The sequence below is a fragment of the Cyanistes caeruleus genome, chromosome 1, assembly GCF_971803275.1.
Source record: "Cyanistes caeruleus chromosome 1, bCyaCae1.hap1.1, whole genome shotgun sequence".
NCBI lineage: Eukaryota > Metazoa > Chordata > Aves > Passeriformes > Paridae > Cyanistes > Cyanistes caeruleus.
Window position 1 is genome coordinate 30,694,353 of NC_141701.1, and position 24,566 is coordinate 30,718,918.

The 24,566-nt window shown below is 38.4% G+C and overlaps 1 protein-coding gene across 3 annotated transcripts in view; it reads right to left on the bottom strand.

The window, feature by feature from the left end:
* The window catches only part of ZFHX4 (zinc finger homeobox 4), a 150,238-nt gene that overhangs the window by 4,172 nt on the left and 121,500 nt on the right, over positions 1–24,566 (bottom strand). For all 3 annotated transcript variants that reach the window (XM_086884280.1, XM_086884294.1, XM_023920858.2), the window contains exons 5-10: positions 21,387–21,503; positions 15,054–15,187; positions 14,697–14,897; positions 12,183–12,300; positions 5,964–11,360; positions 1–46 (exon numbers count right to left, since the gene is read on the bottom strand). The exon at positions 1–46 is cut by the window's left edge and continues 4,172 nt beyond it. In XM_086884280.1, coding sequence (XP_086740406.1) covers positions 1–46; positions 5,964–11,360; positions 12,183–12,300; positions 14,697–14,897; positions 15,054–15,187; positions 21,387–21,503 — 6,013 coding nt within the window. The remainder of the gene's footprint in view (positions 47–5,963; positions 11,361–12,182; positions 12,301–14,696; positions 14,898–15,053; positions 15,188–21,386; positions 21,504–24,566) is intronic.

Below are 24,566 nucleotides of genomic sequence, written 5' to 3' on the forward strand. Positions count from 1 at the left end.
GCTGAAGTAGGAAACCCAAGCATGCCTGCACCAGGAGATGTTAAAGCTGAAAACAACAAAAATATGACTGTCATCAATGCACAAGGCAAAATACGTCTTGTAATATTCAGCATTACTCATGTGTTCTGGAATTAACTATGACATGAATAAACCGCATTTTAAAATGGCTTTTAGTACATTTCTGTGAGTCTTACAGCTTTAAATTAACAGGGTACAATCTACAGCAAAACCAACAATTCTCACTCACTTCATAATTGTGTGTGTGATACTATCAGCACAGGTGTAAAACATGAATGCCTACAGGACAGTCCTACAAAAGGCAGTGGAAGTCAACCCAGCTCCATTGGCAGGATCAGATTTATACCTGTAGAAATAACACTCTCCTTTTTTTTGTTCATTTTCTTCTGTAGGCTTGGTAGTAGATTATTAGAAAAGAAGCATTAAGCACAGTGAGAGTGCTTCCCTCTAATTGATACTTTGAGAGATCTCTACTTTGTTGTTCATTTTAACTAATTTTTATCATGCCTCTGGGATGATATAACCCACACATCCTTCACCTAAGAAACCTGGTAATTATGGTGCTCACTACAAGTAATTAGATCTCAAATAAAAAGGAATCTTTATCCAAATTGCTGGGGGGAAATGCAATAATAATAAAGAAAGATGTTTAGGTAAGTAAATATCAACAGGAAATGACCATTCAAAAAACTAACAGCAATCAGGTCAATGCTATTCATTACTGGGACACCACACAGCTTACATTTTCATTTTTGAGAGTTGAGCTTTCCTTACCACAACAATCAGGTCAATGCAGCCTTTGCTGGGAAGTAAACGTAATAGCACTAAAGTACTTTAACACAGGAAAGCTGCTGCTTTTGGTTTACTTGAAGCATGCAGCCATGACGTCCTCCACCTCATTACAGAAAGCAACCCAGGGATGGAGGTTTCTGTCTGGAGGGTGCATACACACAAGAAGTATGCCTCATAACTTAATGGAAGAAATCTTTTCTCTGTTTCAAGTACCAGATATAGTGCAGTGACTTGTAACAGTCTATTAAAAAAGCAACTTCTGTGAGATGTATAGTTGGTCAGAAAATTAAATGATAGCACAGGGTAGAAATGGTGACTGACTGTAAGAGGCTGTACATTACAGCTATTGTTGTTTTTCCAGACAAGTCAGTTTGCTAGAGAACAGAGCACACAAAGTGTGTCATGCACACAGAACTGCAAAAGTGAAGTTATATCAGGAACAGTCCACTAGTGCACGGATAAGAGAACAATAAGTGCAGGCTCTGTAATGGAGGCTAGATAGGTATTAGCCACAAGGAAGCTTTAATGGAGTGAACAAGAATAATGTTTAAATCATCAATATCCAGGTGCTTAGCATTACTTAAGAATCAAGCAATTAGGATTCAAAGAGAATAATTATCAGATTTAACAAAGAGGCCATTTAATGTTTGTCACTGTGTCATTAGTCCTATTTAATGGTAGGGGAACACTAAGGAGTTAAAATGCATTGTGAGCACGAATTAGATAGTACAGTGAAACAAGTCAAAACAGCTATAATTAAAAAGTGGGTAATTGCCAGAGTTAGTGCACAATAACACTGAAGATGCTATTACTTGCCCCTATGCTTCCAACGGGAAGCAACAGGCAATTGTGTGTGGAGCCTACTGAAAATATATGAAATGATAAACAGTGTAGATGGAAAACACATGAATGATGCAGTTAATGTGAACTGTTGCCCTAGATTTGTCGTGATTATTTGGGCTTGCCACCTACTGAGGATTTTTCCAATTTTGTTTTATTCTTAACCTCTTCAATGCTTGGACATGTTGATGTCTTCAGCCTAATCATAATGATGATGCCTACAAATGTCAAGATCTATTCCATTTTCCAGATATTCTTTGGAATTTAGTTGAAATATACATAATTCAGTGAAATATTCTGACAGATTGCTTTAGAACGGAGTGATCCACTTTTTGAATTTATTGGAAGGCAAATGTGGAATGAGGGTTTTTAAAACTAAATGAAAAACCTGATGAAACTAATGCTCAATTTAAAGACATGAGAGATACAGAGTAGAAATGCACTAATCATGAACAAACATTCTAATCCTGCTAACTCTTTAAAGTGACTATCAAAGAGGAGACTTTTCTTTCACTTGGAGGAAATGGAGGCCTAAAAATATAAAAATGAAACTGCTATCAATGGGCCAAAAACAAACAGAGAACAAAATTTATTGCAGTAACCAAAGTCATTGCTGATGAATCAAATTTCTCTCTTGATAAGATTTCAAAACCCACTAAGTACATATTACCTAGTGATGTGTGCATTCTTGGAAAAAGCTGCTGTGAATCTTCAAGGCAGCCCAGGCTGAAGCGATGTGCAAAGAACTTATGGTAACGATGATGACATTAAAAGGTTCATAGAACCAGTATCAATAGCTAGAAGCAAGATGAAGCACTAGCTTTCTGCAAGGGATCATAGGCAAAACACAAAGCTAGGAAAAAAGAGAGTGTGAATTTTAAGAACAGCTGAAAACAGCAGGCGAACTCTTCTATCTACAGTCACCTAGAAAATAAGAAGAAGCTTGAAGAATAAAGATGAGCTGGAACTAAAATTCTGTATGAATTAGAATTCCACCGAAAAACTCCTTATTAGGAATTATGCTGAGCAAACACCGCAATAATTTTCAGACCTTGCTCAGCATTTGATGCCCATAAGATGGTAAAATTACTTTATCTAGAAAAATGTACACCTCCCACAGGTGAGAGGATTGTGACACATAAACTCAGAACCACAACATAATTCTGACATTAAAATCCACTGGTTTAAGAACAAAATAATAGAATTTAAAGTTAATATATCCTTTTATTCAGAAATGAAGCTATCTTATTTTGCAAAATCTAATAATATTCACAAGTAATCACCTGGTTTAAGCACTATATAAAGAAGATAAAACGAACTGTAGTTTGAATTGTTCCATCTTTTGTGAATTAGCATTATTTTCATGTGTTCCATTTCAAACCTTTTGTAAAAGCAAATACGGCATTTAAAAAAGCATAGCATTTTGCAAAATTTAGCTGGGTTTTCCATATTTTGAAATCGATAAAAAATGGTCAAACATGAAAATTAAATCCCTTATAAACCTGTTTTAACCAGTGAACCTAAGCAATGCTATTTCTCTGTCTAGCATGAGGAAAGCAAATCACAAAGGAGAATTTTAAGTATGATGTTAGTGAATTACAAAGGAGAATCTCAAGTATGGTGTTTAAAATTTGGTTTCAACAGTTTTCTGAGTAAACACATTTTGTCAAATTGAGGATCTTACTAATGTTAACATTGTCCTTTAAACAAACATGTAGGACAGAATGGATGGGCTTTGCTAAAGGAAAACCAGTTATCAACCCTGTAAGCATCAGTAAAAGCTTGTAAATACTTCAATATAAGGGATCCCAGTGAGGCTTCTTCTGAAGTGCATTTTTGAGTTTGGGTCCTAGAGAGAAGAAATTATACACTTGCCGAGGAATTCACAAGAAGTAGACTTGAACTGTAAGATAGTGAGTCGTCAGGAAGCTTCAGCAAATCCTTCATGCAAAGAATGATGCAGAGCAATTGTCCTGCTCACTGAAAATACACACGCTCTAAGAAGAACTGTGGCCAAGGAAAAGCTTGCTTGGAAGCTTGCTTCCAAAAAGATACTTAAACGATTCTTAGCATCAAATATGAATGTGAGATATCAGACAAAGCAGGGTAGAGAAGAAAATAGAAATGGGTTAATTAGGTGCAGAAAATACTAGTGTTGAGCATATACTGGAGCACTTCTAAGTACATTACTGTTTTTCTATGATGAATGATTAAAATAATCTCTCTTATTTTTTTTCTTTCCACTCACTATCACTGCTCCATTATGTATCATTAGGGAATGGAGATTTATGTATGCAAGTATTTTCCAGGCAACAAAAGGGGGATGCAGGGGCTGTTTAGCATATGGCAGAAGAGGAAGTTAACAACAAGATTCTAGTAGCTGGTTTACACAGTGGGCTTTGCCCACAATGGGCTAATTAACCTTAAGAAAATGAAAGATGAAAGAGGGTAAAAATCCATCTCAACTGGCAGTGCACTGTGCATATCAAAGAAAAGATATTTGGTGGAAATTAGAAAATCTGAAAACGGAATTGTTATGGAACACTTGGCCAGTAATAATGCCTTTTGTATTACTAAAATTTACAGACTTTGAGGCTACATTGATACCAGTGAGTTAAAGAGTAACAGGCAACATTTCCCAGAAACTGAGAGTAAACCTTCTGTAAATTTAAACAGAAAGAATGGTTACATTCACTGTTTTGGCCTAGGCCAACTAGTCTCCTGCTAAACAACTCTTGAGCACAGCTGAGAGGTTGGGTCCATGGGTCCATGACCATTCCCCAGACACACTTTGCATGGGAACTTCCTGGTACTGAACTAAAAGAATATATATCCAAGTAAATTCCTTTGGGCAATATAGACAAAGCCTAGTTTTCTGAAGCCCTTTTTACCTGAAGGTCAACCTAGCCAAAGCTTTTTTGCAAAGTTATATAGACAAACCATACCTATAATTTTAATGAACAACAACCAGCCATTTTAGGACCAGGACACTGTATGCCATTAAGAAGGAAATACAGCAACTCTATATTTCCTTTATATGCAATCTCTGTGCCAATAACTGTTTGACAAAAGCCAGAGGGCACTCAGCCAGAGACTCCATTGTGGAAGGAAAGCCTCTCTGATGCAATGAAGAGAAAAACAAGATGCTTTGACCACCACTTAGGGAAACAATAACATGATCATCATCAATCAAAGTAGACCTGGGTAGTAGAGAAGACACTGCTACAGTCTCAGTATGTCTAATAACACTGGTGATTATGCCTTTATTTTACTTGCCAAAGTGTGTTGCTTTCTAAAGCAGAGTTTATAGATCAACAGCAAGTGGGATTACTGAATAAAATGAGGTGAGGGGTGTTCACTTGCTTCCTAACTCTTCCGTGTACATATTTGATATGAATATGCAAAATTAGAAGATGACTGTGAAAGCTTCAGTCTGGAAGGTTGCAGTCACAATGAACCTAGACTGTAAAACTGGAGCCTAGTTCAAGAAATACGTTAGGTTCATTCTTCGAGGACTAAAAAAATCCTGCTGCAGAAAACTTGGTTCCTAAGCATCAGTGAAACATATTGCAAGATGGAGTGCTTTCCAATGTGAGCAAAACCCAGAGTAACACAAGAGTCAAAACTGTCAGTAAAACGAGTTAGCTGTTCTGTTAAAAGTGCAAGCCCAAATGAAGTGGTACATGTCTGCAATGACTTTATATACTGACATTTGGATTACAATTGAAACTGCCTTTACAAATCACTTTCAAAAAAACATTTTTTATTTTAGCAGGCAGTTATTCAGAAATACAATAGAGGGTCCTGGGCAGCATTTATATTAAATATTTATTCTGGATCAAACAACAGGTTGGAGTGGTCTAAGAGATGAACCAATTACCTGATGACCTGACAATGTGAGAATCTATTTTGTGCTTAATGAGATATTACATTAAATATTTGCATACAAAAATTTACATACAAAATTCTAATCCATGTTTTGACTAAAGGAGTATCATTGAAAATAAACAAATAAGTATAAAAATTATATATTTCTATTGCTTTTTTTAGAAAAACTTAGTATTGGCTAAAAACATTTCTCTATTTTTCTCTCTTTTTTTTTTTTTTTTTTGGGAGAAGTCAGATATATCATCCAGGCCACGGCATCAGTGGAGAAATGCACTGAGTATACCCCACAGGAGTATTTTTAGCTATTCACACCAGTCTAACAAGCCTGACAGGACTGCATAACACACTTTGTCTTAGAAGGGGATGGTTACTGTGCAAGATGATCAAATTAGTAAAATGAGAAAATCATCCCCTTATAGACTTACTGTTTGAACTTTGTGGAAATCCAGGTAAGGAGGATGGACCATTCATTCCAGGCAGAAGAACAGGAGGAAGGCCAGGGAGTCCTGGATAAGCTGCTGGCAAACTGATACCATGAAGAGAACTGCTGTCCATCATGCCTGGCTGCTGTACTGTTAATCCTAGCACATCAGTAGCCTTCTTTATGCGATCCAATTCTTGCTGTGCCATCAGCTGTCTAACCGTTGTAGGAGCTAAATAATCTTTCTCCCGGTCTAGCTGACTTCCCACAGTTTCTCTCACTTTTGTAATATGTTGTTTGGAGAAGATATGATCTCTTATGGACAAACGTGCAGAATATTTCACGCCACATAGAGAACATTCTGGCTTTGTCCCATCAGGTCCAGTCTGATTTATCATGAATGGCTTCCCTATGTTAATTTTGAATTTCTTTTCTTTAGCCCGGGCATTCTGAAACCAGACCTGAACCACACGTTTGGGCAGACCAATCTCATTCCCTAGCATTTCACATTCCTGCATGGTTGGAGTCCGGTAGTCACTAAAGCAAGCCTTGAGAACTTTAAGCTGAAGGTTACTCATTTGTGTTCGGAAACGTTTGTGGCCTGGCCGATCACTGTTTTTGGATTTAAAGGGATTGCTAGCTCCAAATGGGTTAGGTGAACTTGGATCAGCTATGCTTGAAGTCTCACTGCGATCGGCATTATCATCAGGGTCATCAGTAATGTAGTAACTTTGGTCATGGTCGCCATCTTTTTCACTGAAGTGTATTGAAGGGCTTGTTAGGGAAAAGAGAAATTTATCATCAGTATTCTCATTTGTAGGTGTAGTTGCTGCTTTGGGTAGTGTGTCATTGACAAGCGGTTTTGGTTCTTTGGGGGGTGATGCAGGTTTTGCATCCCCTGAACTGCCAGCTGTGCTTTCCATTTCATTGTTCCCCTCATCCCCTGTTGTGGCATCACTAATTGCTGTATTAATTGATGAAGTCTCATCAAAGTCAGTCTTGTTTTGATCATATCCAGAGTCAGCAGGAGGGGCATTCAAATTTTCTATATCCTCACTAGACTCTGCTTTAAAAGAAGAAGGACTTAAAAGGTTCTTCGGTGACATTTCTGCAGTTTTGCTAACAGGGGTTGATACAGTGGAGGCTAATTCATTTTCGCTTGATAATTCAGTTTTTGCTAATGACAGTGATGGGTAATCAAAAAATATGTACTTTTGTGGACTTTCTCCTCCATCTTCATTTGATATCAAAGGACTTGGAGGCAAACTATAGCCAGCCTGTTTTCCTTCATTCCAATGTCGAGAGCGGATGTGACTTTCTAAAGCGGATTTTGCTTTAAACAGAGCTCGACAAAAAGGACACCTTTTATGGGACTGGGCTGGGCCAACTGCACGGAATTGTCCCTTTCTTTCTCGGGCTCTTGTGTTTTGAAACCAGACTTGTACGACTCTCTTTTTCAGCCCCACTTCACGTGCAATATGATCCAGCATCTTTCTGGTGGGATTGGAATCTAGCAGGTACTTTTCGTAGAGTATTTCCAGCTGCTCTGGAGTAATTGTAGTTCTTAAACGCTTATCACGATGTTGATCTTCTCCACTGTTTCCTCCCTCCTTCTCACTACAGTTATTGTCTTCTTTATCATCTAGTTTCCGTTTCAGGGAACCAGAAACTGTAGCAGGGTGTGCTGTATGTGATGAGCCAGTTTGGGGTGGCATCTGAGCAAGAGAACTGTTAAGTAATTGTCCAGTCATCAAAGGATTATTTGGGTCAAATATCATGTAGGGCATATCCATCGGTCTTTCTAAAAACTGTGAGTGAAGAAATTGGTTTTGGGCTGCTAGGAAATGCATGTGCTGGTGCTCTTGCCAAAGTTCTAGAGTTGGAAAGGCAACTGTACACTGATCACACTGATACTGTAATAATTGAGGAGGTAGACTATTCTGTAGAGAAGTCATTGAAATTGGCAAAGGACTGGAAGGAACAGGTGTGTTTTGTGATGCAGAAGGAGGTCTCCCTACAATCTGGGATTGCTTTTGTTGTGGTGGTTGAGAAGCTGAGGGCTGAGGCTCAGAAGATGTTACTGGAGTAGACTGTACTGGTTTGGTGCTTTGGGAAGTTGCATCTGTTTGCTTAGAGGTGGTTTCATTTTGTTTTGGTTTTTCTGTGGGCTCTGGCTTAGGAGAAGCCTTCTCAGGTTCTGGTTTGGGTGATGGAATCAAAGGAGTACTAGAACCAGAGCCAGAGCTTGCTGCTGTGACTGTCAGGCTTTTTGATGAGTCATTTTGGCCAGAAACTGTACAGTTCTTATACACTGTTTGATCAGAGGCATCCATAGAGTCTTCAGTTTGGCTTTCATCTTGAGCATCATCATCTTCGTCTTTATAACACTGCTTTTTCTGGTGCGTAATTAAATCAAAGATCCTGGGGAAAACCACACTGCACTTTTTGCACTGATACTGCATGTTACTGGTTCGGATGTAACGCTCATTCGTCAGTTCCCTTTTCTCATTGTCTTTAGTTTCAGCTTGATTCTCGTAACTTTTCCGAGCTTTTTGTCGTGCATTTTGGAACCATACGACAATAACTCGAGTAGGTAGGTTAAGAACAGTTGAAAGCTGTTCGATTTCATCATCCTTTGGATAAGCATTTGTGTCAAAGAAGTCTTGGAGGACACGAAGCTGGTAGTCAGTAAATCGAGTCCTGGATGACCTCTTGCTGAAAGACGCATCAGACTTGTAGGGTTCTACAGCTGAAGGCTGAGGATCTATTCTGATATCTTCCAACACTGTTATAGGAGGATTGCTGAAATTATATGGAGAATCCTTGTTTCTCTGTCGCTCTTTAAACAGCGTATTTCGAAACCAGTGCTTGATAACTTTCTGCGAAAGACCAGATTTCTCAGCCATTTCTTGGATCTGTTCTTCACTTGGAGAATTGTTAATATCAAAATAAGCCCGCAAGATTTTTAACTGGTCATCTGTGATTCTAGTACGTGGACGCTTGAACTGAGAGTGCCGCAGAAAATTGGGATCTAATCCCAGCTGCTGCTGGCAAAGCTGAGTAAGATCGGCAGATAAAGTATCCATTGGTGGCAGCTGGAGGGCAAGCTGAGGAGGCAGTGCAGGATGTTGCACTGGCTGCATCATAATTGGAGGGAAAAGTGGAAGATCGAGTGAAACGGGAAGCTGGACTTGAGGTGGAGCTGATGGTGGTGGTGGTGGAGGAGGTGGAGGTGGTGGTGGAGGAGGTGGTGGTGGAGGTGTAGGTGGTGGAGCCTGCAAAGGTGTGGGAGTTGTGTTTTGTATTTTTCCAGCTCCAGCTGAAGAAGGCTGAGAAGGAGTTGGAGGAGGAGGAGGAGGAGGTGGTGGAGGAGGCGGTGGTGGAGGTGGTGGCGTTTCTGGAGAAGATGGAGAAATTGGATAAAGTTTGTCATACGCCTCCCTGTATTGTCGGGCAAATTTTTCTAATGCTCCATATGGAAAAAAATGTCCATGCACGTGTTCTTGATGACTCTTCAAAATAAGAATGTTGGAAAAAAGCTTACTGCAGGTTCCACACTCCAGCTTGTCTGTGTTTTCACCATCCCCAGTCTTGCTTTTTTTCTGCACTTTTTGTCTGTTCTCATTGTATTGGATAACTAACTCAAACCCAAAGTTCTCCAACAAAGCCTTGGCTGCATTCCCCCTTGCTCCAGAAGCTATTCTGGGTGGCGGGATGGCTGGTTCTGAGGATTTTGGCTTCTTCATATCTTTGTTTTCTTTTAGTCCTTCATTCTCATTAGTAAATTCTTGCTTTGGCTTCTCATGTTTTTCAGAAACTTCTTCTGACTCCTTATATGATGGCATGTCCTTTATCAGCTGGCAGTCTGTACTCACTAAGGTATTTTGCTCTGCTTTCATCAGCTTACTACTTTGCTGCTGCTGCTTTTGGGACTGAAGTTGGGGTTGGGTGGACTGATACTGTTGTGCCTGTTGCTGCAGTATCTGTAGCTGGGTTTGGCCAACATGGTGCTGAGTTTGTATCTGCTGCTTCAAATCTTCAAGCAGCGATCCCGTCATACCAGCCATTCCAGGCATACCAAATGTGGCAGAACCAGGCAAACCCAGATCTGGGCTTAAGCTAAATTCCGTCCCAGGTATATAGAATGGGAAAAGGAACTGTGGCTGTTGAAATTGGAGCAGGGCTTCTGGTGTCATTGGAAAGTGAGGCAAAAAAGCTGGATTTAGAAACTGCGGTTGAAAGAACGCGGCTTGTTGTTGCAGTTCATGCTGTAGTTGCATTTGAAGTTGTGCTGGTGACTGGGGTGGGTGATGTGTAGGCTGAGCAGAAATTAATTCAGAAGCTTGCTTTTTATTTAATTCTTTGGCATCTAAATGTGTTTCTTTGCTGTTAACTGCTGGTAAGCTCATAGACTCTAGCATTCCTTGGCTGGGGCTATTAACATTCCCTGCTACACTATTTCCGCTACTTATATTACCACTTGGTTCTAGTTTTGCAGCCCTTGCCTTTGTTTGATGAAGCACAGATCTCATATGGATTTCCAATGTAGAACTTTGGCTATATGCAACATTACAAATGCTGCACTTGTAGGGTTTGTTGTCAGTGCTGTTGGTGGTTTCTTGGGGGACAGGACTCGATGCTTCCTGCAAAACTTTTTTGAGTTTATGCAGATGGGACACTGAGTTATAGTGGACCAAGAGAATATTCTTTTGGGTGAAAGACTCTTTACACACTGTACACTTATAAGGGCGAGATGGATCTAGAAATTTTTCCATAGTAAAATTTGGCCCTTTTCTAAAAGGTAAGGTCCGCTTTGGTTCCGAGCCCATATCATCTGGAATAGAGCTACTATCACTTCCTACAGGACTTGCTTTACCTTCCTGGTCCATCTCATAATCTCTTTCTATTTCCTGTTCTAGTGCATGATCGTCTTGTGCCATATTTTCACTTTCTGCCCACAGTTCACCATTGACAGGTAAAGATGCACATAGCTGCTGAAGTTCAGCTTCGTTGAGTTCAGGGTGGCCTGCTTCCAAGTGTTTTTTTAAAGCCTGGAATGTACGGAAGCTACGTTGGCAAAGGCTACACATGGTAGCCGCCCGAATAGCGTGGTACTGGGAATGTATCTGAAGCTTCTGCATAGTCTTAAAAGCCAAGCTACAGTGGTTACAACGGTACTTATAGACATGGCGGTCAGAAACAGACAGCTGTTGCTTCTTCTGCTGCTCATTTAGCTGGTCTGTCATAGAGTCAGTGGTCTTTATATCTTTACTGCTGCTCTTATTCCAATCTGGTGTTTCAGTAGATTCCTTAGGTGGCTTCTGTTCCTCAGTCTTAATTTCTATTCCAGTTTTTGATTCATCGATCCCAGGGGTACTTTTCTCATCCACAGGACTTTCACCTAGTTAAAGAAAGTGAAGTGTCTTTTATACAAGTAGAAGAGAAAGCACACAGTATTCCTTTTAATTTACTTTTTCATCAGATAGCAAGAAAGGCACCTAGTATGCCATGTGTCAGCTTAGCAAAATATAACAACCTGTCCTTGTTCCAGAAAATACAGCAGGCAGGACAAACAGGAGTTTAAAAAAAGGAATAAAACCCATACACAATGATCAGGTTGGCACTGGTATCTGGCTGAGCACTGGCATAGGACTTTTCTTTGCCAGAAGCTAGGAGTTTATTGGTACAATAGGAACAACAAATAAGAAAAGGAAATAAAAGAGTAGGAAAGAGGGAAATAGTAGAAAATGGGGACAATAGGTAGGACAGATGTTTAGAAAGAGGACGATAGTGGTCTGAGAAGAGAGGGAGGAGCATGCTGTGAAAACTAGCAAAATTTCCCAGTGCATAATACAGTAAGTATCCAGGACCAGAAACTTGCTATTGCAAATGAAGACAAAATCACTTACCTAACGTTCCCCATTGATGGTGAAAGCGCCACTGTCTTCTGGGACTGGGTCTTATTTGCTGGTTAAACAAAGAGGATCTTGCCCTCAAAGTGGCTAGGCACTGCTGTTTGATTTTACCTCCACCAAAAGCAAAGAGTCTGGCATACATATGCATTCTACTAGCTCAGTCAAATTCAGACCCCTTGCTACATTTATCTTTTTATCTCTGTGGCCATAAGCAAGCCAAAAAAATATTTCCTTTACTAAGTAACAAGTAGTTTTATTTCTAAATTGCTCATACCTATCTTTTACATGTCTGGCTTTTTCTTGCATACCTGGATATTTCCCAGATCCCTCAGCTGTAACGGTTGCAGGTGTATCACGTTCAGATTTCTCTGAAGCAGCTGCTGGCAATAGCATACTATTGGGCATCATGACATCTGGTACAGGAACCTTTGAAAACCAAGAATATGGTATTATTGCAGAAAAACTCCCACTATTTAATACTATACAACACTATGAAATCAGAATTCAAAAAATCCACTGTATCTGGATGACTTTCAGAAATCAAGATCCTGATTCAGTCCTTGATTATGGTTTTTGACAGATCATAATCCAGAGCATCATGTGTCCCTTGGTAGAGAATCAACTCAAAATAATCCACAATAAGGGGATGCCACAGAACTACATGCACACAATATTTCATTGGTCTCAGTATCACCAGAAAGATTTTGCTGACTTTGCCAGGGTCATTTGATTTATCAAGGGAATTCTTCTATGATATCCTCCAAATACAGAGATCATATTGAGATATGATCACAGTCAGTCTTTCACTGAGGGCATTCCTGTTTTTCTTCACCTGTATTTTTTTTTACATAAGTGATGGTCATTCCATCATCTTTGAAAGAAAATTATATTTATTTCAATAGGGAAGTAACAACTTATCTCTATTTAAAATTAGATTTTTTTTTTCTTGACTTCAATTTCTTATGTATCTTCTCCAGATAGCTTTATCTGTTGTGTTATGCTTCCAAATTATAGACAGAAATACTTGAAGGATGTACTCAACCTGGAAGTATTCAGTTTAGCTAAGTTGATATGAATATCAACTTGCTCAACATTTCATGTTTTTATTATACTTTGACCTTTAAAACAAATTCATATCAGAAATATAGGACTGTCCTATTAAGATTAAGCAAGTTTAAGTTCAAGCTCCTGCACTGCCAGATTCTGCCTAAAGAACCTTGGGTAAATCAGTCCAGACTCTGCTATAGCTCCTCTTCTCTAACAGAAGGATAGCATTTCTTTCATACAGAGGCAAAAAGAATATCCACAGAAGAGATTTTTGAGTTCTAAATAAATAATGGAGGCTACATTCATTATGAGGTATGAGTAGAAATATCTTTTGTTCCTCTTAACATTGGATACATAAGAATTACATAGATTATATATATATATATACACAAGTTGCCTCCTGGAAAAAATATTCTAGACATTTAAAAAAAAACCCACCTGGGTTTAGTACTTTTGTGATTTAAACATGGCATTAATAGCATCCTCTCACAGGACTAATGACTTTGAGTTTACTTAGGATGGAAGGTCTTTTAAAAAAAAAAAACTATGTGGAGAACTTTAAACAGCCCAGAGAAGAAAAAATTGCTGTATATAGTATTTATTTTGTCAGATGGTTCAGAGCATATCTGTGTTAGCAATAATTACAATTTCAGTTACGAAGATTTTGTTTTACAATCTTTTCTCTGGGAAACATCAGGGCTTTTTCCCCTCTCAGAAACATTGAGACAACTCCCCAGCATCTGATGAAGAAAGATTTAAAACTTGCTTCATTATCAGCATCGAGGGAATCATGAAGAACTTGAGAAGAAAGCTAGTGCTGCTCAATACAGGGAGGGAGATATTCCATATTTTTACATTTTCCTTAAAGGGTCTGTGAAAGTTAAATTTCTACTGCATTTTCCTTCCAGTGGGCCAAAATTACATGGTCTGTCAGAGCTATAATTAGTAGAAAACCAAGGAAAGGAAAAGAAGTTCCCTGAGTGTGTATCTGCTCATCAGCTCTAAGCAAAAGAGAACTCTAGATCTTCAGTCAAGAGGTCTCAATTCTTTCTAATTCTAAATATTTCTAATTCTTTCTAATTCTAAATATTTTTGCCACTTTGGTTGGGAATGAGGTGGTAGATCTACAACCACATCCATATAAATGAAGGAGTCATCTGTGGGTACAGAAGTAAATACTTAAGGAGTTAGATCACTGAGATTTCTAAGTACATTTCTGTCTAAGAAGGCAAGACAACCAGAGCCAGCTTGTCTTAGGAGGTCTGTTTTCTAATTGAATTCATGCTGTAATAACAAATACGTATCAGATCTGATTGTGTTTTTACTGATATTGTTTTGAATGGATGTTTGAACTGCTGTTTTACAGTGAATTTCATGTAATGTAATGTACACTAGAGGTACACACAGGAGTACTTCTATGTTTGGGAACTACATTCTCCAGGGAGTTCCTATTACTTTACAAACAGAAGTCACAATACTTCTGAGACCAGGATATTATTAGACCAAATTTTCAGGTATGCACTTAGAGACATGGACTGGCTTAACTTTTCCAAGGTTAATGTCAATGAGGAATCACAGGATTTTTACATCTGTGAAATCCACCTTCAGCCACTTCCCCAAGGGACAGCAGTCACTGGATGAGCTGACAAGAGAACCTAAGAGTACTGACCCACTCCCCTCCTCAGGCTACCTGAATACTGTGTCACAACAAATACATTGCCCACAAGGCCCAAGTATGTTTGTGTAGCACGTGTATCAGTATTTGGAGCACTTACTGTCATGAGCAGTTTCTCCACACAGTCAGGGGACACACTGTGCAGATGGGTCAAATGAAGCTGGAGATGCATTTTGTTGCTGAGGACGTCTTGGCAGAGGGGGCAGCAGATAACAGGTTGCATTGAATGCTGTGACAGGACATGCATCTGGATACGATTTGGGTCCCTACCATTGTAGTTACAGTAAGGACATTGATAGAACTGAAAAAAAATCAAGTCAAGATGCAGGCTATTAGTCAAAGTGCTTTTTATAACTTGCTGATATAGCTATTTTAACAGCACATCATCTCTGTTTCATTCTTGAGTTATTTGAAAAAGAGTTCTAGAATGCAATTAAATTGTTACATTTCCTTTTACCTGCTCATGACAAAATTTATTGTCCTCTGGAGGCTTTGATTTTTTAGCTGCACCATCCTCTTCTTTTGCCAGAAGAAGCTGTTGTGCCCCTACCACAGTGTTCACTTTTGGTTCCTTCTCTGGTGTGACTATTCCTGTTTTGAAAACATAATTTTTGAGAACATGTTTTAAACTTAAAAATACCCTGGTTTACAAAGAGACTCTGACTTCAAAGGTCTGTATTGTCTTTGAGGGTCTTTTTTTTGTTTGCTTGCTTGTTTTTTAAACGCTGAGAAAAAAATAAAGTTGAATAAAAGAAGTCTGGTAAGCCCAAAGGTGAAAATACACTTTTATCCTTGATACTCTATAAATACATTTAAAAATGGACTCTTCTCTACTGTTTAGATAACCCTAGGTTGCCTTTAAAGATTAATCAATAATGTTCTTTCCTTAGCAGCTCAGTATGAATTTGTGTATTACATTAAAACAAATCAGCTTTTGCTTAAAAAGCCTGTTTTCCAAAATAATTAATTTGCTGCTGTTTAATTACCCTCTCTCTTTTCTAAACTGTCTGAGCAATATGATTATTGTGCTGTTTTGATAACTCCTGCCTGGTTACTATTCTGAAGCTAAATATAGCGAGGCTTTAAAAGAAATACTGTGGAGAATAGGATTTCAGAGCTAACTTAATATTAATTATATACAAAGATCAGTCATTTGGGATTGCTTTAGATGTTTACACTGTGAATTTTTATAGTCTGGCATTTGTGATCAAAACCAGAATATAATTGTTTTCTATAGATAGTTGTACTATTAAGCATTAAAACTATATTTAATATTATGCCTGAGCTAGCTGTGTAGTGCAGCCTGGTCTTGCACACATCAAAGAAAAGAGTGCAATTCTAATTTCCCAGTCCATCAGAAAATTCTTTCCAGCGTCAATTTGCCAGATAATCTCTCCTGCTAGGCTGGATATTACAAGAGCATTGGGTAGGCATGTCACATACATCTCACGACAAACACAAAACCTCATTTACCAACCATTCCAATCTCATCATAGTGCGGCATCATCTGACCTTTTTTCTGCTGTTTATTATGAGTATTTCTAATTTTAACTTTCAATTTTCACCATCTTCCAGTCAATTTGCAACTAAATTATTTCCAGGGTGAGGACACTATCACTGGACACTGGGTGCAAATACATCTTGAAATGCAATGAAGCTAAACCATTGATTGCTATCAGACCCAACGTAAATATATAGTCCAGGGGTAATCTGATTGTATGCTGCGCATGAAGATTTATCTTGATTTTTTTCAATCCACATAAGGTTCATATAAATGAACAAATTGCACCTCATTGCACAATAACCTAGGATTAATTTAAAAATAAGGTCATGGACATTTTGGCAACAAAGTAAACAAAAACAAAGAAAACACAAAATCAAGAACTTTTTATTATTATTATTTTCATATAGACTTTGTGCAATATTTGATCTTACAAAGACAACATTAAAGACAAGCAAAAAAAGAGAATGGTTTTCAAGGTAAATACCAAATCCTCATGGTAAAATAATAACTAATTGAAAACTGAATCATTCAGGGACATTTTCTGAAGGGCACTTACAGAAAAAAAACAACCATAAAACATATTTTATGACTTTCACCTTAATGGTGATTTCCCCACACATTGACTTTCATCCCTAAGCTGTTAATTACCTCTTTTGGTGAAACTTGGGCCAGTAATTTTTGCATGTTCTAGCTCAAATTAAAGCTTATTCCTCCCATATCTCCCTATTTATAATGATCAATTCATCATCATTTGTTTATCACCTGAACAAGTCCCTGTTTGAAGCCCCTTGAGTTTTTGCACTCTCAGGAACAGATCTTGGAGGCCTCTTTTAGACTGCTCAGTCACTGCTGGGCCAACAACCCAGGGGACAACCTATGCTCAAGGTAAAATTTAAGTGATGAAATCACATAAAGGCACCATTTTATTACTTACTTTGCTTTATGACTACTAATAGAATACTCCCTGGCCTATCTGTATTTACATAATATTTAAGTATCTTAGCTGTGAGAATTATGGGAAGTAAAAGACTGACATACTATATTAAGAGAGAAAAGTTGTTTCTTGGATTTTAGAAGGAGAGATTCAAATTATTAACGTCTTTCCATTTTCAACTGTCAGAAACGTCTCTACTGTTTTTTACTTTATAATATGTCACTTTCAAAATAGCCTTTTTAAAGACAAATGGACCAGAATCTCGGTTGATGTAAACAGACATTGTTATACTGGAAGCCGAATTTAAAAAACAAAATGAAAAAATTCCACCTTCTCTTCCTCCCATCACCCTAGATGGTTCTCAACTGGATGTTACAGAAATTACAAACCAAATTCTCCTTCAGAATTTAGTTGTGAAAGTGCATCTAACTGTTTTAACAGTGATATTTAACTGCCGGTGAAACTTATCTTGAAGTGCACTCTGTGTGCGCCTGGGCACACACAAGGTTAATATTACACATCATCTTCCACCACAGGATGGAATAACTTAATTACTTCAAAGGGCCTATAATAATCATGAAACACATAGTTCTTGTTTCTATAAAAACAAGGGGGGGTTTTTGGTTAAATTTCTTTTGCGGTTAATATAATAAACCAGTAGAGTTATAAAACACTGTGCTGGGGTCAATAAATGCATAACAAAGCACAGCTTTTTACAATGTTTACTATAATATTTATATAAACTGTCAAAGTTTACAGAGGCTTTGTTGTTTTTGTTGTCGTTTGGCTCTGGATTCATTCAACCTCAAGCACTGTTACTTCTTATATGAGTGAAGTTGCATCTGGCCAATAGTAATGTAACTGAGTCTGGGACTTATGGAGAGCTTTAAAGAAAAGAAAATGTGGTTGATTTTGCCCTCTGGCATCGGGGAGTCACTCGCCCCTGCACATGGAGAAGACCAGAGTCCCCAGGCCAAAGTGAAAATGTCAAAAGCAGATTTAGGCTTTTTAACCAGTGGTCCAGTTACTACCACCTGTCTTGCTGTAGCACTCTGCTTTCCACGTTGAGTTCACTGTTTTAGGGAGCTTTGGTAGAAAAGCTGTCAACACCTATGGTCGTATAGAAAGGGTATCAAAGGAGGAGGGAAAGAGAAGAGAAAATCTTATGGTCTTGAGCATGCTGTGTGCGCTCTTTTCATAGCTACATATTCCAATGCCATGCCATACTTACCAGGCAGTTGTAGGAACAGAATAAATCCAGCTGTTACACATGTTTTAAATGCTCACTTTTTATCCTTGAGACACATTATTTGTAGGCTTTTTGGTTTGTTTTTTTTTTTTGCAATTGTGAAACACAACTGAAATTCTTTTCATAATATAAAATACACATCTTATTTTAGATGAATAAAACAATTTCAGTACATTTAGCTCAAAAAGTAAGTTTAATTATAAATAAGTACCATAAAGTAGACTAGGCAATGATTGCCTGTCAGTAACAGAATTATTTAACTTGTGTAGGATTGCTAATATAAAAATGAAACAATTCACTGAAATTCAGAGATCATCATCTTCGTAATATATTTTGAAGCTCCAAAATAAAAATAAAAATGTTTGTGTGACTAGTAAGAAGGAGAAAGTTAATGAAGTACTTATACTAGTGAGAAAAAAAAATCCTGGAAAAGCCATGATAAAACCACTATTTTCTTATTTGTGAATCTTTGTATTTGATAAAGATTGCATAATTTAAGACTTCTGACACATCAGATGATGTTATTCAGACTCAAAATAATTCTAAAATTATAATTACTGGTAGAGTATTCTTTCTAATTAGAGTAGAATGAAAGGATAATTTTCATTGCAATAATGAAGGTTAATTTCCATCCTTCCTCATGTTTACTACCTTATTAAAAAGTGCTCCCCTTAGCCATGGCAGAGACATATTACATTTTCAATGCAAATGTATTAATCTGGATAAATTCCATATTAATTCTTGCACTGCATAGAGCTGTAATTTGGATTATAATTAATCTAAAGTGGCACTAGATTTAAATGACAATATAAATGAGGCATTAGTAGGCTTTTCTATTCTGAATGAATATTCAACAAATATAACTTGCATATTGCCAAGTCTCATTTTGAAAGCTCTTCTCCTTGAGATAAGGTAAGCAAGGCAGCACAACAGCTTACACAAACACACTGTTACTAAATACCTGTTAATCCTTTCTTGTCTAATAGATTCTATGCTAAAGAAGGGTCACACCACTTTCCTGTCTAACTTGTTAGTATTGTGATTAATTTATTGGTTTTCCTGAGATTTCTTTGGCAAGACTTGCAACACTCAATTCATGAGAAAGCCCAAATTAACATTCAATTATACAGAAGCAGTTACGCAGTCATTAGAAATACTTGTCAGCTGAGTGAAAATTAAGATGATGGTCGGAATGTTACATATGCAGAATTAATTTAGATTAGGAAAATAAAAGTTTCTAAAATATTCAGGATTTTACAGTACAAACTATTTTCTGCAAAGCACAAAGGCAATCATGTATTTCAGCCCTTGTTTTTATATGAATCTTACTGCAAAGTTATTTGTGTAATTGCTGGCACGGGAATGCAGAACAATTATGCTGTTTTTTAGTAGTGCACCCAGTAGGCATCTGGATATAGGTTTGTCCTAATTAAACTTGGCCCTTATGAGTGGCTAATCCTGATGGAATTTTGAGAATTCCCCTTCAGTATTTTTTTTCCATTTTTTTTTTTCTTTTTTCTTTTCTTTTTTTTTTTTTCCTTTAATACCGTATTCTTTCCTCAACAGCTATAAATGGACCAGCCTAAGAAAAAGAAAAGGCTGCTAAATTCCCTGAGGTGGTTCATACAGTCCCCTGGGTGAAGTGTATGGTAGGAAATGCAGGCTGCAAGTGGCTGTGTCCCCTCTCCTGGGGAGTGTCCAGGCCAGCCCCTGAGGAGACTGCATAGGAGGACCTGTGTCAGCCTGGGAGCACGGCCCCACTGCACTGCAGACAGCTTTGGCCAAGTCAGAGAGCCAGCCAAGGGGAATATATATTTTAAACCACAACACAGCTTCTTGCTCAACATCATCCTTGTCATCATCAGCCTTCCCTCAGTCTCTTGATCTCAAAAAATAAAGCGACTGAAGAGCAGTCGAGGTTGTAAACTGTGATGGGTAGTGACCTTAGCCCATCAACAAGCAAACTCAAAGGAAGCTTTAATCTTTAAGTCACTCTTCTGAATTGACTTGGCATAGAAAGGACCATCTATAATTTTTTTTGGAAATAAATTCAAAAATGTTTAATGTGTAAAGAGTGAATTGCAGTATGGGTGAATCTGGGTGTAAAGAAACTCAGATGTAAAATGATATTTTTTCTACAACTATATGTCTTTATGGATAACACAACCTCCTTTGTATGCTGCTGTCATCAGCATACAAGAAAAAGATATATGACTACCTGAAACTAATAGGCTTCAACCTGTTTCAGCACTTCTTCTGCTTCAGTGAATCCAACATAATGTAACTAGGTATAGCGTGCGGCAAAAGTAGCCAATGTAATATTCATTGTGACCATAGATTTCCATCTCATACATAAAAAGCATGGGTGAAGTCACATATTTGCCAAATCAAACACAGAAAAAGCCTTGGGTATCTACACCAGATGCTGGCCCTAGGTTTGTTTGTGCACAAGTAAATGTCATGACATAGAGGTTTTGTTTTCAAAGACAGTAGCTTTCATTACTGGGCTTTGTCTATTCCAGGAGATCAAAATTACCCAACCCATAATCCGTTTTCAATGATATTTCCTCTTTCTTAGGCTGAATCATCTGTAAACTTTTTTCACTGGATTTTCTGTATTTTTTTGTAAATGCCTCAAATAAATGCCCAGGAAGAGGCCAGATTCTTGGGAGAAACTAATCTGTGAGCAAGAGCAAAAAATAATAACAAAAAACCCCCACATTCTTTGGGTTAAAAGGGGGGCAAAACCTGATTGAAGAAAAAATTCAAGTGGTACCTAATCCTATGCTTATGAAAAATTAATATGCCATCAGAGGAATCACAAGTACAGCAAAGATTAATGAAAGGCGCTTAAAAAATTACAAGCACACAAACTGATTTGATTAAAAAATAATCTCGCTGGTCGTCCTGTAATATTCTTCAACTTATCCGCATCTATCCTGTCAGATGGTTATGATTAAAAATAGGTCAATGGGAGGCTACTGATAGAAATCACATGCAAAATGCGCATGCAATGAATAGTAGTGGGAATGTCCAGACAGTTTAAAATGAAAGAGCATTTCATAAGTTAAAAAAGGGGGAAAACAAAATTCTAGCATCTTACCAGAGTCTTTACTAGATTTTTTGCCTTCACTATTGTCTCTCTCACTTGAGTCTTTATCATCAGCCACAGCCACTGATGTACTTTTAGCAGACCCTTCTGTGTCTTCAGCTTGCTCTTCTGTGGACAAACACAGAAAATATCTCAGAAAAGGAACTCAGTGACCAGTTAACAGCAGTTTAAAATATATCCTGTAATAAGAACAGCCCTAACAGAGGGTGGCAAAAAAGGGGGAAGAAGGGTGGGGAGGAAGAAAAAGGAAAGAACAGTGCTTTAAAGAGGCTGGATATTAATTCTAAATAATTTGCAGTATTTCAAAATCTGGCTGTGTCTTTACAAGAGTACCTGCTTTCTCCCAGTGTGGCAGATTTAAAGCCTGTCATTTCATATTCTTTGGCTAGGAATGATTTGTGTTAAAATACATGCACATGCATGCACACACACGCGTACACACACACACACGCACAACCCCCCGCAGGCTGGAACAAAAGCAAGCACATGTAAAAATGCATCTTTGAGCCAAAAAAAAAAAAAAAAAAAAAAAGGAGAACTCAAATATAAATCCTATTAGTGCAGCAGTATCCCGCTAATTGCAGTAAGTAAGTATTAGGTATTAGGTACTGTATTAAATATAAACCTCTGGCTTTGTGGGAGAAGTCTCAAATTTTGTCTCCAGGGGGAGCCATTCAGGATAAATGATGCAACTTGGTGTACGGCTTCTGAGGAAGCAGCGTTACCCACACCTCACTTACGTGTTCACACCAGCTAGATTACATGGAAATCTTCACAGTAACTCAAACCCATTTAATTATTCGGTAAATCTTAGCTATGCTGCTACTGGTGGATTAATCTGTTTATGCAGTTAGCTTCTATGCTGGGGCTGTGTAGCACTAATCCGTGAAAGGCCCACTGTTCCTTTTCATCCTGTGATCATTTGTCTCTCACTGTGCTGATGTCACTTTTTAATGAATTTTTAGCAATCTGAGTAATGCCAGATAACCAGACTTGCAACTCCCTACAGCACAGCATGCTGTTTTCATTGCAGCACACAAACACACACACACACACACACACACACACACACACACACACATACACACACACAAAAATAAAAATCATATTTCCCTGTTCAGGTAGGAATTATATAAATTAGGAGGTGAAGGTAAAATGGGATTCGAAGCACCAGGCCGCTCGATTTCATAAAATCTTTAATGACCATATAAATTAACCCTGGAAAGGCAAAAGGTCACAGACACACATTTGCATACACTCTTCTATTCACTTTTGATAAGCAGAGCTTTTATGCAGGGAACATGATACAATTAACCCTTCAGGAACCATACAAAATGCAGCTACCGACATTTTAAGTGTCAAGCATTAACTGAAAATTACACACTGCATAAAATTTTCATTGTAAATGCTATAGTGATTGAAAGGGGAAATAGTGGCCCTCTTCGCACCCCATGTTTTATTAATAACATTCTGACAGCCGAATGAAATATCCTCTGTCATATGTAGCAGCTGAGCACAAAAAAATTGCTGCCTATTGCCTTACTGCCAGCCATACACTGAAACCCTATGCCTAGGCAAACAGCCCTCAGATCGATGTGGCAAACCTATCCGATTCTCAACTCCCTGCAAAACCTTTTGTAAATCGGAAGAGAAAAACACAGCTGCAATTTTGGAAGCCAACCTTCTCCCCCCCGCCCAAAAAAAAATCCTGACCACAGATCAATGTGTTTTGCATTGACATGGAAATACAATAGGTTAGCACTAAGCATGTGTGTCTGCTTTCTGGAACAATGCGGGGAGAAAGATGGTCCCTTCTTTTAAAAATAATTGCATATTAAAAAAAAAAAAAAAAAAAAAAAATTTCCATGTGAATGGAAAGCCCCCTCATGCTGAGAGAGCGCTCTCCTGCCCGCAGCCCCCCGCCTCCTCCCACGCTGATAGCTAATCAAACGCGGTGGGTATCCCTGGCGCAGCTGGAAGCGGGGCGGTGTTGTCAGGGTGGTGGGGAGCAGCGCTCGGGATGCTGCGCGCCTGTGATCATGCCCGGCTCGGGCTGTGCTGATGCTGAGCGCTCACTCACCAGGCTCGTACCCAGTGTCAGGCCCCATGGCCTCACCGAGCCCACGGCAATCCCTTTTCGACTCATCCTTGGGAATGGACGCCTCGCTTCTTTTACTAGATTTACTGGCCCAATCCCCCTGGGCTGGAAAATGAAGTGTCAAAGTGCTACTGAGTGTCCTTATCTTGAGGGGACATAAAATTGTAAGGGCTATCGTGGCACACATTAATAAAACATTGTGTGTGTGTCAGGCAAAGAGAAAGAAAATTATGAAGGTACTAAAAGAAAAGCTACAGTATCATCTGGGTCTCATCAGACAATTTTTGCAGGGTGCTCTCCTGTTTTTCTGGTATGTGTTTTAAGTGTGAGAGAAATTCCCAGACATGTTCTCCTATACATCATCGTGGTGTCTGACCTCAGCCTGACCCTGGCAACAGTTTGAGAAATCTGAATGTGAACAAAGACTCTGTGTCAGCAGCAGGGAGAGATTGCGGGATAGACTTTCCCCATCAACTTAATCGCAAACAGCAGTTCTGAGGCCATAACTTTACAGGGCTGCACCAAGCCACAAACACATAACCTTTAGAGGTGAAACTGCCCCTCGCTCCCCACCCCCCCCTTCTGTGATTTTTCTCAGTCTTGTGGTGCTCCCTTTGATGTAGCAAGGCAATTAGCTGTAATGTTCAAGTACTGCAGACCTGTTTTATGGTTTGGAAGGTGAGAGCTGTTTATTACAGGTAGGCTCCTGGGGGCCATAAAGGCTTTGCAAATTTTTAATCATGCAAAAAACTAATCAAAATGTAACTTATACACACCATAAAAATTAATATCATTATTATGCATGGTATAAATTGCCTGCCTTGGCTTTCAATGGCACTCCCTTCTAGAAAATACATTTGGCATTCATTTCAGAAATATGTATGGCATTCACTTCAGAAGTAAATTTCATAGACAGAAATGATAATACAACTTCTCCTATTTTCCTTCAAAATTACAGAAAGGTTGTCTGAGACCCACACTGTCACGACATATATCAAAGGGACAAGATGGAAATAAAACAGCTCTAACTTAAAAGCAGTTAGCAAATTACAAAAAATCCTGAAGACTGTTTG